Below are 12,163 nucleotides of genomic sequence, written 5' to 3' on the forward strand. Positions count from 1 at the left end.
GGATTTTAAGGTGGGGATTCCTATGGATATTAAGCCAAGGATTCCTATGGATTTTGAGCCAAACCTCTCAGGACAGACAAACCTCCCGGTGTCTGAATCCCAAGGGCTTTCCCAGTTTGGCTTTTCCGTCTCCAGCCCCACGTTCCTCTCCCAAAACCTCTTTCCGATTTTGGACTTTTACGCACATTTACAAAGTTATCCTTCAAGCTGACGCACTTCTATGCCTCAAAAGAAAAGATACGCAAGTTTCTGTAGTCCTGCGGCGTCTGAAACGGGGGGGCTTGGGGCGCGGGTCGAGCTCATTTCCCGGCTCAGCGGCGGAAGCGAAACTGGAGGGGAATTAGAACCCGCATGGGAGCGGCGGGCGGGGAGCGGGGCCGTTGTTTGTTCCGCCGTCCAGCCCGCGGGTCCCGCGGAGGCGCCGCTGTGCTCGGCTCCGCTGCCCCGCACCAGGCGCTCGGGGAAACCCCCGAGTCCCGGGTCCCCGCCCGCAGGGTGCGCTGAGCAGTTCGGGGGGGCTGCTCCAAATGCAGCTTTCTGCTCTTTTCCTGCCGGAATTACAGACTGAGATCCTGGGGAGTGAAGAGAGAAAGGTGGGGTTGAGCAGCGACTCTGAAAAACAACACATGGAGATGAAAATGAAGGTGAAATGAACTAAAGTGACATGGATAAAAATTGAGATAAACTAGACTAAAATGAAATAAACTGAAATGGACTTGAAACGTGACAAAGAAGCTGAAGTAAAGAGGAAATGAAATAAAGTATAAATGAAATAAACTGAGCTAAAAATTAAATGGGATAAACTAAAATAAAGGTGAAATAAACTAAACTGAAATGAAATAAAAAATGAAACGAAGAAACAAATAGAAATAAACTAAACTAAGCGTTGAAGTGAAATAAAGGAAACTAAAAATTGAAGCGGAACAAAGAAACGGAGATTAAAATTGCCGGGGAATAAACTCAAATCGGGATGGAGATGGAAATGTTGAGCGCCCCCCCCAACCCAGCGCGGCCTCCGCGCCGCCAGGGGGCGCTGCCCCGTGTCCCCACCCCGCAGCTTCCGGCGCGCCCCGCCCCGCCCCCTGGCGGCCCCGCCCCGCCCCCAGGCGGCCCCGCCCCGCCATGGCGGCCGCCGTGTTCTTCGGCTGCACCGGCATCGCCTTCGGGCCCGCGATCGCGCTGGTGCTGCTCACGGTGGCCAAGGAGCCGCTGCGGGTCATCGTGCTGGTGGCGGGGTGAGCGCGGGCCTGGGGGGAGCTTGGGGGGGCTTGGGAGGGCTGAGTGGCCTCTGGGGGGTCTGAGAGGCCTTTGGAGGGACCTGAGGGGAATTTGAGGCTCTGAGGAGAATTTGGGGAGTCTGAGTGGCTTTGAGGGGTCTGAGGGGAATTTGGTGGTCTGAGGAAACTTTTGGGGGGAGCTGAAGGGAATTTGGGGGGATCTGAGTGACCTTTGGGGGCCCTGAGGAGAATTTGGGGGTCTGAGAAGCCTCTGGGGGGTCTGAGAGCCCTTTGGAGGAGCCTGAGGGGAGTTTGGGGGGGTCTGAGTGGCCTCTGGGGGGTCTGAGGGGCTTTGGGAGCTCTGAGGAGAATTTGAGCCCCTGAGGAGCCTTTTGGAGGGATCTGAGGGGAGTTTGGAGGGCTCTGAGTGCCCTTTGGGGGGTGTATGAGGGGAATTTGGGGGCTCTGAGGGCCCTTTGGGGGGTCTGAGCGTCCCTTGGAGCCTCTGGGGTGGCTTTTAGGGGCAGTTGCGTGGTCAGGAAACATTGGGGGGCAACGATGGTCTCAGAGGGGGTGGCGGGGGGGTCGGAGGCTTTGCCCGGTTGCCGCCTCCCCCCGATCGGGCTGCTTTTCCTCCGCAGGGCGTTTTTCTGGCTGGTGTCGCTGCTGCTGGCGTCCCTGGTGTGGTTCGTGTCGGTGCGGCTCAGCGACCGCGGCGACGCCGCCCTGCAGCGCGGGCTGCTCGGCTTCGGCGCCGCCGTCTCCGTGCTGCTGCAGGAGCTCTTCCGCTTCGCCTACTTCAAGCTGCTCAAGTAAGGGCGGCTTGGAACAAACCCCCATTTGTTCCGGTGCGCAGAGGTTTGCAGTTGATTTTAAGCCAAGCTTTGCTATGGGTTTTAAGCCAAGGTTTCCTATGGATTTTAAGCCAAGGATTCCTATGGATTTTAAGCCAAGCTTTGCTATGGATTTTAAGCCAAGGATTCCTATGGATTTTAAGCCAAGGATTCCTATGGATTTTAAGCCAAGCTTTGCTATGGATTTTAAGCCAAGGATTCCTATGGATTTTGAGACAAATCTCTTAGGACTGACAAACCTCCTGGTGTCTGAATCCCAAGGGCTGAATCCCAGTTTGGCTTTTCCGTCTCCCACGTTCCTTTCCAAAAACCTCTTTCCAGTTTTGCACGATCTTTGGACTTCTATGCGCTTGTAAAAAATTATTCTTCAAGTTTACGTGCTTCTATGCCTTAAAAAAAAAAATAATTCAAGTTGATGAGCTTTTATGCCTTACAAAGTGTTCTTTGTGGGACGCAAACCTCTGCTTTTCAAAGCCCCTTTCCTTTATCCTCATCCCGGTGTGTTCTGAACAAGCCGCTCGTGTTTTCTCTCCCTGCGGAGCAGGAAAGCGGACGAAGGGCTGGCGACCATCAGCGAGGACGGGCGGTCGCCCATCTCCCTCCGGCAGATGGCGTACGGTGAGCTTGACATTCGAAATGTGGGGTGGTCTCTCCCCAAAGGGCTGTGGGTGTTGAACAGGCTGCCCAGGGCAGTGCTGGAGTCGCCGTCCTGGAGGGCTGGACAGACGAGGTTCTCAGGGACGTGTTTAGTGCCGGTGTTAACAGCTGGGCTCAATTTTAACTCTCTTTTCCAAATAAACAATGGGATTTGGGGCTGGCGGTGTGGCCGCGGTGCCCCCGGTCACTCCCGTCTCCCTCCGCAGTCTCGGGTTTGTCCTTCGGCATCATCAGCGGCGTCTTTTCCGTCATCAACATCCTGGCCGACTCCATCGGGCCGGGCACCGTCGGGATCCACGGCGACTCCCCGTATTATTTCATCACGTCGGGTGAGGCCGCGGGACGGGGTTTGCGCCTCCTCCCACGCAACAGGACGAAGGAAACGGCCGCAAGTTGCCCCGGGGGGGGTTGAGGGTGGAAATTTGGGGTGATCTCTCCCCAAAGGGCTGTGGGTGTTGAACAGGCTGCCCAGGGCAGTGCTGGAGTCGCCGTCCTGGGGGGGTGAACGGACGAGGTCCTGGGGGTGGCGCCAGCGGTGGGTGGCGGTTGGAGCGGATGATGTGAAAGCTGTTTGCCGGCCCCCCGTGTCCCCGCAGCGTTCCTCACCATGGCCCTGGTCCTGCTCCACACCTTCTGGGGGGTGATTTTCTTCGACGCCTGCGAGAAGCGTCGCTACGGCTGCCTGGGGCTGGTGGTCGCCAGTCACCTCCTCACCTCGGGGCTGGTGAGTTGGACGCAAACTGTCACCAAAACCTGTCCCCAACGTCACCGCGGCCGTTCCTGTCACCGAGTGTGGGGGGAACGCATCGCAGGGACCCCTAAATCCCGGCCTGGGAGCCGTGGGGCGAGTCACGTCTCTTTCAGGCACCTCCTGGCACTAAGCAGGAGTTTAATCCAGGCTTAAATGCTTCCCCCTGCAGTGGTTTGGGGGGCATGTGACATTCCTAACGTGGCTTTCCCCCCCCAGACGTTCCTGAACCCCCGCTACGCGGCCAGCCTGGGCCCCATCTTCATCATCACCCTCTGCACCGGCCTCTGGGCCTTCGTCACCGCGGGGGGGTCCTTCCGCAGCCTCCTCAAGTGCCTCTCCTGTAAGGGGGGACACAGGGGGGCTGTGTCCCCTTTTAGCTGTTGGGGGGTTGGACATGGGTGCAGGGGGACCCAGAGCTGCAGGATGGGTCTTGTGTACCCCTCTCCCTTTCTGTTGAGCAGGGGTGTGCTCCTGCGCACCCCCAAACACCCCCCCACCCCCAAACCAACGCTGCTGACCCCCCCTTTCCTTTGTGCTCCCCAGGCAAGCAGGAGGACGACAGCAGAGTGATGACGTACTCGGCGCTGCGGGTGCCCTGCGAGGACTGAGCGGCCGCCAGACCCAAGTGCCAAGGTGACCCTGGTGACACCGGTGACCCAGGTGACACCGCTGCCCCCCCGTGACCCGGGGGACACGTGGCGACCCGGGGGACGTTTTGCTCCCGTGTCCCCATCCCACGTTTTGGGGTCCGGCCCCGCGGGTCCCTCGTTAGCGGCTCCTGTTGGAGTTGTCCCCCGGGGGTGTGGGGCAGGACCCCCTCCCCTCGCGTCCCCCCCGCCACAGCCCCGCTCTGCTCAGGGTGACGCTCTCGGGGCGCGGGCTGGGGGGCTCAGCCCTGCCCCCCCGTTCTGGTCCTGGCTGCTGTCTGGGGCACCGTGTGTAAATTATTATTTTTTTGATTGAGTAAAACCCCTTTTAACAGAGCGATGGGAACCACAGCCCCGAGGCCTTTCCTGGAATGGGGGGAGAGGGGTCGGTCCCCCTCATCTTGCTCTGCGCCCCCCCGGCCCCTCTCAGGCTTTGGGGGATGCCCCGTTCACCCCCAGCAATGAGGCCCCTGCGCCGTGGGGTGGGGAAGGGGCTTTATTTGCAGTGGGGTGGGGGCAGGAGCCACTGGCACTGTGAGGGGGGGCAGCGGGGGGTCGCTCGCAGCCCAGCCCGGGGGGGTTCAAGTTCAAGGGCGGGGGGTGTCGTCCGGGGGGGTGCGGCGGGAAGAGGCTTTGAAGACGACGTCGTGGTCATGGGTCCTCCTGGCTCTGCGGGGAAAGGGCTGAGCTGGGGGTGGGGACAGACCCCTGGGGTGGGGACAGACCCCTGGTGGGGGGAACAGACCCCTGGGGTGGGGACAGACCCCTGGGGGGTCAGACGCAGATTTTGGGGTGGGGGGGCGTCTCACCGCATCCTCTTGGCCGCAAAGTGGCTGATGAGGAGGAGGCCGATGCAGCCAGCGACGGCGCCCAAGACGATGGCAACGATTTCACCTGCGGGTGACGCCCCAGAGGGCTCGGGGGGGCACAGGGAGGGGGGGCGAACCCCGCCAAGCCCCTTCAGACCCCCCCAGTCCCATCCCGACCCCCCAGGGCTGTACCTGTCGAATACCCTTGGGGTCCTGCAAGAGAGAAGCAGGGGCTCAATATGCAACCAGGACTCCAGGAGCCATTTTGGGGATGTGGGGGGGCCCTTTCCACCTCCCCAAGCCAATTCTCACCCCTGGGGAGGGACGACAGCACCAGGCGCTGGTTGAGCTCCTGGGGGGCCCGAAAATTATCCACCAAGCGCCGGGGTTGGGGTTCGGCTGCCGTCGTGGCGTAAAGGGCTCCCTGGAGCTGCTCCAGCTGAAATCGGGGGGGAACAGGCTGAGGGTGCCCGTCCTCATCCTCACCCCCCCAAAAATGGGCTGTGACCCCCAGAACTCCCACCTGTGCCCGGCTGATGTGGACAGGCTGCTGGAACAGGGTCCAGAGGACACTCTGGTAGCAGGGGGGGGTGGTGAGGGACCCGTTGTAGCGGTAAAACAGGTCCAGGCGGGGGGGCAGCAGCGCCGCGATGCTGAAGGACGGGATGGCCGCGGTCTGCCCTGGGGGGGACACGTTTGGGGGGCGCAGGGGGGAAATTTGGGGCGTCCCCCCCTCGCCGTCTCGCCCAGTTTCTCGCTCGCGCGCCCGTTGCTCACCCGCGTAGCGGATGCTCCCCAGGTGCCTCAGGACGTTGTCGTAGGCGGGGTGGGGGTCAGCACCCACCTGGGGGGGGAAGGGTCAGCGTGGGGGGGACGCGCCCGGGTGGGGGGGGTATTTTGGGGTGCACGCACCTCCAGGAGGACGCCGAGCACGGCCAGGCCCCCGGCGTGGTGCTGCGCCTCCCCCGCGTCCGCGTACAGATCCGCGTCGTAGTGAACCACGTGCATCTGCGGGGACACCCCATCCCGCGGGGACACCCCCATCCCGCAGGGACACCCCCATCCCGCGGGGACACCCCCATCCCGCGGGGACACCCCCATCCCGCAGGGACACCCCATCCCGCGGGACACCCCCATCCCACAGGGACACCCCCATCCCGCAGGGACACCCCATCCCGCGGGACACCCCCATCCCGCGGGACACCCCCATCCCACAGGGACACCCCCATCCCGTGGGGACACCCCATCCCGCAGGGCACCCCCATCCCGCGGGGACACCCCATCCCGCAGGGACACCCCATCCCACAGGGACACCCCATCCCGCAGGGACACCCCCATCCCGCGGGGACACCCCATCCCGCAGGGCACCCCCATCCCGCAGGGCACCCCCATCCCGCGGGGACACCCCCAATCGTCCCCCGTCCCCACCATCCTGGCACCTTCCGCCGCATCTGGACCCGTTTCCGTCCCCACTTCCCATCCCCAGCTCTTCCTGCCCCCGTTTCCCACCTGTTTCCCCTTTCCGTGCCCGTTTCCCGCCTCCGTTTCCCCTTCCTGCCCCCATTTCCCACCCCCAGCCCCATTTCCCTGCCAGTTCCCTGCACCCATTTCCCGCACCCCGTTCCCCTTTTCTAACACGCATTCCCCACCCCATTTCCCCCCAATTTCCCCCTCCCAGTCTCATTTCCCACACAATTCCTCCCCATCCTATTTCCCAACCCATTGCCCCCCCAGCCCCATTCCCACCTCATTTTCCCCCCATTTTCCCCCCCAGCCCCATTTCCCACCCCATTCCCCCCCATTTTGGCCCCCCCTGTACCTCAGCGGGGGCTCGGTGCCCATCCAGCAGGTGCTCGGCCCCCCCAGTGCTCCCAGTGCCCCCCCAGTGGAAGTGGAGCTGGGCGGCCGCGAAGCTGTGGGGCAGCCCCTGGATGCGCAGGGAGGGGGGCAGCGCCAGCACGGCTGCGGGGGGGACATTGAGTCCCCGTGTCCCCCCCATCGTGTCCCCCCCATCGTGTCCCCCCCGCGCTCACCAGTGTGCCCGTTGTTGCGGAGGGTCAGGGTGGGGGTCTCGGGCTGCCCCACGGCGCGGATGGGGGGCAGCGAGGGGTCCGGTCGTGCCCCCCCCGTCCGGATATCGATGGGCGACTGGGCTTGTCCCCCGCACGCCGGGTGGCCCTGGGTGGCCCAGTGCTGCTGCCCATGGGGACCTGGAGGGACCCAGGCGTCCGGGTGGACCCCCGGCACGGTGGGTGCCGCTTTGCTTTACCTGTGACCCAAACTGCCCCCGTTTCCCCCCAAACGAGGACACGGGTGACGTTCCCGCCGCAATGGGGACATTTGTTCCGGCCGGGGGAGCGGGGACAAAGCTGATCCCGTGGGGGGGTGGGGGGGCCCGTGGGGTCCCCGGGATGGGGCTTAGCTGGGATTTGGCCGGATTTTAATTGGATTTGGCAACCGGAGCGAGACTTTTATATAAAATGGGACAATGGGCCCATTGGAGCAAGGGGGACCCAGGCGTCCGGGGACGGGGGGAATGGGGGTGTCAGCCATCCAGCCTTTCTGTCTTGGGGACCCAGGCGTCCGGGGACGGAGGGGAAACCTGTCCAACCCACCCGTCCTGGGGACCCAGGTGTCCAGGGATGGGGGGCTGCACCCATCCATCTCCATTCTATTTTGGGGGGACCCAGGTGTCCGGGAGTGTGGTGGGGGTCATGGGGGGGGTGTCATCCATCTGACCCACCCCCCATCTTAGGGGACCCAGGCGTCCGGGGGAGGCATGTGGGGGTTGTCACCCATCCACCTCTTTCCTATTTGGGGGACCCAGGTGTCCGGGAGCGAGGGGTCACCCATCCCACCCCTCCCATTTGGGGGGACCCAGGTGTCAGTGGGTGGGGGGCATGGGGGGGTGTCACCTATCCCTCCCCCTCCCGTTTGGGGGGACCCAGGTGTCTGGGAGCAGGATGGTGGGTTCTGTGTGCGCGGGGGTCCCTGGGTGGGGGGGGCCCCACTCACCCTCGTACTCCCAGTGGGGACCTGCAAAGGGGAAGCGGAGGTTTGGGGGGGTCCTGGGGAGCAGGTGCCCCCAGCCCCGTCCCCGGGGCCACTCACCGGCGGGCAGGGCGGGCACCAGGCCCCCCAGCAGCAGGAGGGTGCGCAGCATGGCGGGGGGGGGCACCCTGGGAACCTGCCTTTAAATACCCCCCCGGGGGGACGGGGAGGGGCGGGGGGGCCATGGGGGAGGGCGCGGGTCAGGGGGTTTGGGGATGGGGAGGGGCTCGGGAGCGGGGGGTTGGGGGTCTTGGGGGACTCGGATGGGGGCTGAGGGGGCTGTGGTTTGGGGGGCTGAGGGGGGACGAGGGGGGCTGTGGGCTGGAGACTTGGGGGGTCCTGGGGGCGGATCCCTCTTCCAGCCCCGCCTCTTTTCCAGCCACGCCCCCTTTGCTCCCCAGGCCCCGCCCTCGTTGTGGGGGGAGAGCTGCGGCCACGCGCGCCCAGGACGCCCCGCCCCGCGAGCGTGTCGGCTGACATCACCCGGCCGCGCGCCCCGCCCCCCACGTGTGGCCCCACGCTCTAGCGTTATGTAACGGCGCCCCCGCGAGGTCGCTGCTCCTCATTGGCCGTGACGCGCGGTCGAGGCCGCTGCTGATTGGGCGGCTTGCGACGGGGCGGGGCTCCTCGTGGCCCGGTCGTGCGGCGGGGGCGTGGCCAGATCTCCCTTCCTCCCCCCGCGAGGAGCCCCGTGTGGCCACATGGGTGGGCGTGGCCGCGGCCCCGCCGCTCCCAGCCAATCAGCGCGGGACGAGGACCGCGTTGGGCAGCGCCGGCCCCGCGCGAGCCAACGGTGGCCAAGGGGCGGGGCGGGGCCCGGAGCCTCCGCCCTCTGCCGCGGGCGCAGCGGCCAATGGGCGGCGGGGGGGCGGGGCCCAGCGGGAGGCACGTGCGGCCGCACACGTGTCCGCGTGGGGCAGCGGCAGCCGGGGCGGAACCGGCACCGGAGAGCGGGACGGCAACGGGGACACCGGGACGGGAACCGGGACACCGGGACAGGAACCGGGACAGCGGCACCGGGACAGCGACGGAGGCGCCAGCACAGAGACACCGGCACCGGGACGGGGCCACCGGCAGCGCCGCCGCCGGGAGCAGGTGGGACTCGGGGGGGGGGCGGGGCCGGGTACGGGGTCCCGGTGCCCGGTGAGTTCCTGCCCCCCCCACCCCCGCGCCACAGTGGGAGGGGGGGAAACATCCCAGTTTTTCCCTAATTTCCCCAGTTTTCCCCTCGTTCCCCCCCAGGCCGGGTGGTGGCACCGCAGGAGCTGAACCCATGGAGTCCCGGCCCCGCGCCTGCTCCTGCGGCTCCCGCAGCCCCCCCAGCCCCCCCAGCCCGGGGGGCCCCGCCCGCAGCCCCCCCAGAGCCCCGCGGACCCGCAAGCGGCCGGGGGGGCCGGACGGAGCCCCCCCCGACTCACCCCCGTCACCCCGGGGGGGGAAGCGGCCCCGGAAGGGGGACGGGCGAGACGCCCCCCCCAGCGACGCCGATCTTCTGTTTGCCCAAAAAGTGAGTTTTTGGCAGCAAAATGGAAAATCACCCCGACCTGGGCGGGGGGGGGGGGGGGGCGGGGGCAGCACTTGATCCCCTAAAAATGCGCCTCAGTTTCCCCACCTGGAGCCGTGGGGGACACACGAACCCCCCCAAACCTTCCTCCTCCCCCCCAGTGCCGGGAGCTCCGCGGGTTCATCCGCCCCCTGGCGGAGCTGCTGGAGGGGCTGAAACGGGGGCGATACGACAGAGGTGGGTGCGACCCCTCCAGACCCCCCCTTTCCTCCCCCCCACACCCCAAAGAGGCTTCACACGGTTCGGGGTCCCCCAGGGCTCAGCAGCTTCCAGCAGAGCGTGGCCATGGACCGGCTGCAGCGCATCATCGGCGTCCTGCAGAACCCCGAGATGGGGTGAGTGCCCCAGGAATCGACCCCTATGGGGCGTCCCCCTGTCCCCGGCACGGGGGTGATGGGGGGTGGTGACGGGGGGTGACACGGGGGTGACGGGGGGTGGTGACGGGGTGACACGGGGTTGATGGGGGGTGGCAGAGGGGGGGTGACGCTCAGACGGGTGTTTCTCCCGCAGTGCCCGGTGCCTGGGGACGCTGCTGCAGGTGGAGCCGATGCTGCGCGGCTGGTTCCCCCACGTCACCCCCCAAAAACCGCCCCAGGAGCCACCGCCCCCCCCCGCCGCCCCCCCGCTCCCCCCGCGCCGCCGCCCCCCCGCCGGTCCCCCCGGGGTCCCACGCTGCCGACACCCCCCCGGGGACACGGCGGCGCCCGCGGGGGGACACTCCCGGTGCCACCGGCCCGGGGCCCCCGCGGCCCCCCCGGCGCCGGATGCCTGACCCGACCCCCGCCAGGGGGCGCTCTCCTGCTTTTCCTCAGTTTTGCCTTTTTCTGGATGTTTTATTTTTTAATTGTGGACAGTGCAACCTGCGGGCGGGTGGGGGGGCAGAGACCCCCCAGGGAGCCCCAAAACCCGGGGGGGACACGTGCCTTTGCGGGGGGGGGAGGGGTCGGGAGGGGTGGCTGGTTCCCACCCCCGTGTGCCTGTGGCCCCCAGCCCCGCGTGGGGCTGCCCCACGGCTCGGCCCTGCTGGACCAATAAACGCCGCGGGAGCGGCCGGGGCCGCCTGTGCCGGTGTCGTTTGTCACTTGGGGGGGGGATTTGTCCCCTGGCGGGGGAGGGGGGATCGGAGCCGCCCCCCAACATACCCCAGGCCCCGCCCCCTGCCCCACATCCTGACCCGCTGACCTGCCCCACATCCCATCCGCGCCCACGAGCGCTAAACCCCGCCCTCTGCGCCGCAAGCACCTCCCACGAGGCCTAAACCCCGCCCCGACTCCCGCCCCACATCTCAGTCCCGCCCACGACTCCTAAACCCCGCCCCCTCGCCGAGTCCCACGCCCCCAGCCCCCAAACCACTCCCCTCCCCCGGTGCCGGGAGCCACTTCCGGTTCCGGCGGTGAGCGGAGCGGTCGCGTCTCCTCCGGGCGCTCCCGACGGGACCGCGACGTGTGTGACAGCGGGGGGGGGGGAGGGGGCGGACGGGGCATTCCTGGGTCCCTTCGTGCGGGGAGGGGGCGGCCTGGGCGGGTCGGGCCCGGGGGAGGCGGGGGGGGAAGGGCCGTGAGGGGCTCGGGTCCGCCCGCCGCGGGGTCCCGGCCCACCCGCCGCGTCCCGCAGCGCCCATGGCGAGACACCTGCGCTTCGTGGGCCGCACCGTCATGGTGCAGAACGGCGACGTGGAGGCGGCTTACAGCGTCCTGAACCGGTGAGGGGCCGGCGGATCCGGGGGCTGAGTTGGCGGGGCCGGGGGGGTGCCCGGGGGCCGCCCTGCGCCTCCAGCGGGGACCCACAGGGGGTCCCGTCAACCTTCAGCTCCTGAGGAGAACCGCGGAGCTCGTTAACCGAGTGTCATTAAGCTCCCGTTTGACCTCGGGAACTGGGGTCAGAACGGGCGGTTTTGGTGCTTTTTGCTGTGCTTGGGGATTGTGAAGCCCGGAGGGTCACCCGGGGCTGTCGCTGCCGCCGCTGGGTGCAGGCGCCTCCTTGGATGTGGATTTAATTAAAGTTAATTAACAAAACTAAAGGAGGCAGGAGTGCAGCAGGGACGTGGCAGCGGCTTCACTGGGGGTCAGTGGCCGGTGGAGGAGGAGGAAGATGAGGAGGAGCCCCCTGTCCTCCCACCCTCAGTTAATGAAGCTTAACGAGGCTCATGGGTGCTCGTTGCCCTCGGGTGCGGTGACCTCCAGGTGTCCCTTGTCACCGGTTTGCAGGAGGGGGGGAGCAGCTGTTCCCCCCTCACCCCCCGGCGTCATTGCTGGGATAGAGTAACACTCCAAACGTTCAAAATACAGAAGCAAGGTGCGATTTTAACCAAATCCCTCGTTTTTCAGACCGCGGGGGGTCTTGCTCGGCCCGTGTCTCAGCCCGTGTCTCCCCCGCAGGATCCTGACGCAGGACGGGCTGGTGGACGCGGTGCGGCGGCGCCGGTACTACGAGAAGCCGTGCCGGCGGCGGCAGCGCGAGGCGTACGAGGCGTGCCGGCGCGTCTACAGCGCCGAGATGAGCCGCAAGATCAGCTTCCTGGCGCGGACCGTGCGGCCCGACCCCTGGCCGGGCTGCTAGGGGGACCCGGCACAATAAAAGCCCCTCCTGTTAATCGCTTATTTAGTTGGGCTC

At 66.3% G+C, this 12,163-nt stretch overlaps 4 protein-coding genes across 5 annotated transcripts; 3 read left to right on the plus strand and 1 right to left on the minus strand.

The window, feature by feature from the left end:
* The first annotated feature begins 1,071 nt into the window (after window positions 1-1,071).
* Window positions 1,072-4,462, plus strand: APH1A (aph-1 homolog A, gamma-secretase subunit). Its single transcript, XM_065042882.1, has 7 exons — window positions 1,072-1,235; window positions 1,859-2,029; window positions 2,616-2,689; window positions 2,935-3,057; window positions 3,325-3,452; window positions 3,696-3,819; window positions 4,023-4,462. The coding sequence occupies exons 1-7, from the start codon at window positions 1,123-1,125 to the stop codon at window positions 4,085-4,087; spliced, it is 798 nt and encodes a 265-aa protein (XP_064898954.1). The 5' UTR covers window positions 1,072-1,122; the 3' UTR covers window positions 4,088-4,462.
* A 46-nt stretch (window positions 4,463-4,508) lies between these two features.
* CA14 (carbonic anhydrase 14) lies at window positions 4,509-8,123 on the minus strand. 2 transcript variants are annotated; one of them, XM_065042876.1, is made up of 11 exons: window positions 8,047-8,123; window positions 7,951-7,971; window positions 6,969-7,145; window positions 6,755-6,897; window positions 5,848-5,943; window positions 5,713-5,779; window positions 5,459-5,616; window positions 5,248-5,374; window positions 5,128-5,148; window positions 4,936-5,020; window positions 4,509-4,795 (listed from the first exon to the last, which is right to left on the minus strand). In XM_065042876.1, exons 1-11 carry the CDS (start codon window positions 8,096-8,098, stop codon window positions 4,714-4,716), a joined length of 1,029 nt encoding a protein of 342 aa, XP_064898948.1. In that variant the 5' UTR covers window positions 8,099-8,123; the 3' UTR covers window positions 4,509-4,713. The 2 variants fall into 2 exon arrangements, with proteins under 2 accessions (XP_064898948.1, XP_064898947.1); XM_065042875.1 differs by having other exon boundaries at window positions 7,951-8,113.
* Window positions 8,124-8,300: 177 nt separating this feature from the next.
* Window positions 8,301-10,664, plus strand: CIART (circadian associated repressor of transcription). Its single transcript, XM_065042898.1, has 5 exons — window positions 8,301-9,081; window positions 9,229-9,493; window positions 9,652-9,727; window positions 9,807-9,885; window positions 10,061-10,664. The coding sequence occupies exons 1-5, from the start codon at window positions 8,840-8,842 to the stop codon at window positions 10,320-10,322; spliced, it is 924 nt and encodes a 307-aa protein (XP_064898970.1). The 5' UTR covers window positions 8,301-8,839; the 3' UTR covers window positions 10,323-10,664.
* Window positions 10,665-10,875: 211 nt separating this feature from the next.
* On the plus strand, window positions 10,876-12,143 carry MRPS21 (mitochondrial ribosomal protein S21). Its single transcript, XM_065042899.1, has 3 exons — window positions 10,876-10,993; window positions 11,165-11,252; window positions 11,929-12,143. Exons 2-3 carry the CDS (start codon window positions 11,170-11,172, stop codon window positions 12,107-12,109), a joined length of 264 nt encoding a protein of 87 aa, XP_064898971.1. The 5' UTR covers window positions 10,876-10,993; window positions 11,165-11,169; the 3' UTR covers window positions 12,110-12,143.
* Window positions 12,144-12,163: the final 20 nt, after the last annotated feature.

This window comes from Columba livia, chromosome 28 (genome assembly GCF_036013475.1).
Source record: "Columba livia isolate bColLiv1 breed racing homer chromosome 28, bColLiv1.pat.W.v2, whole genome shotgun sequence".
Taxonomy (NCBI): Eukaryota; Metazoa; Chordata; class Aves; order Columbiformes; family Columbidae; genus Columba; species Columba livia.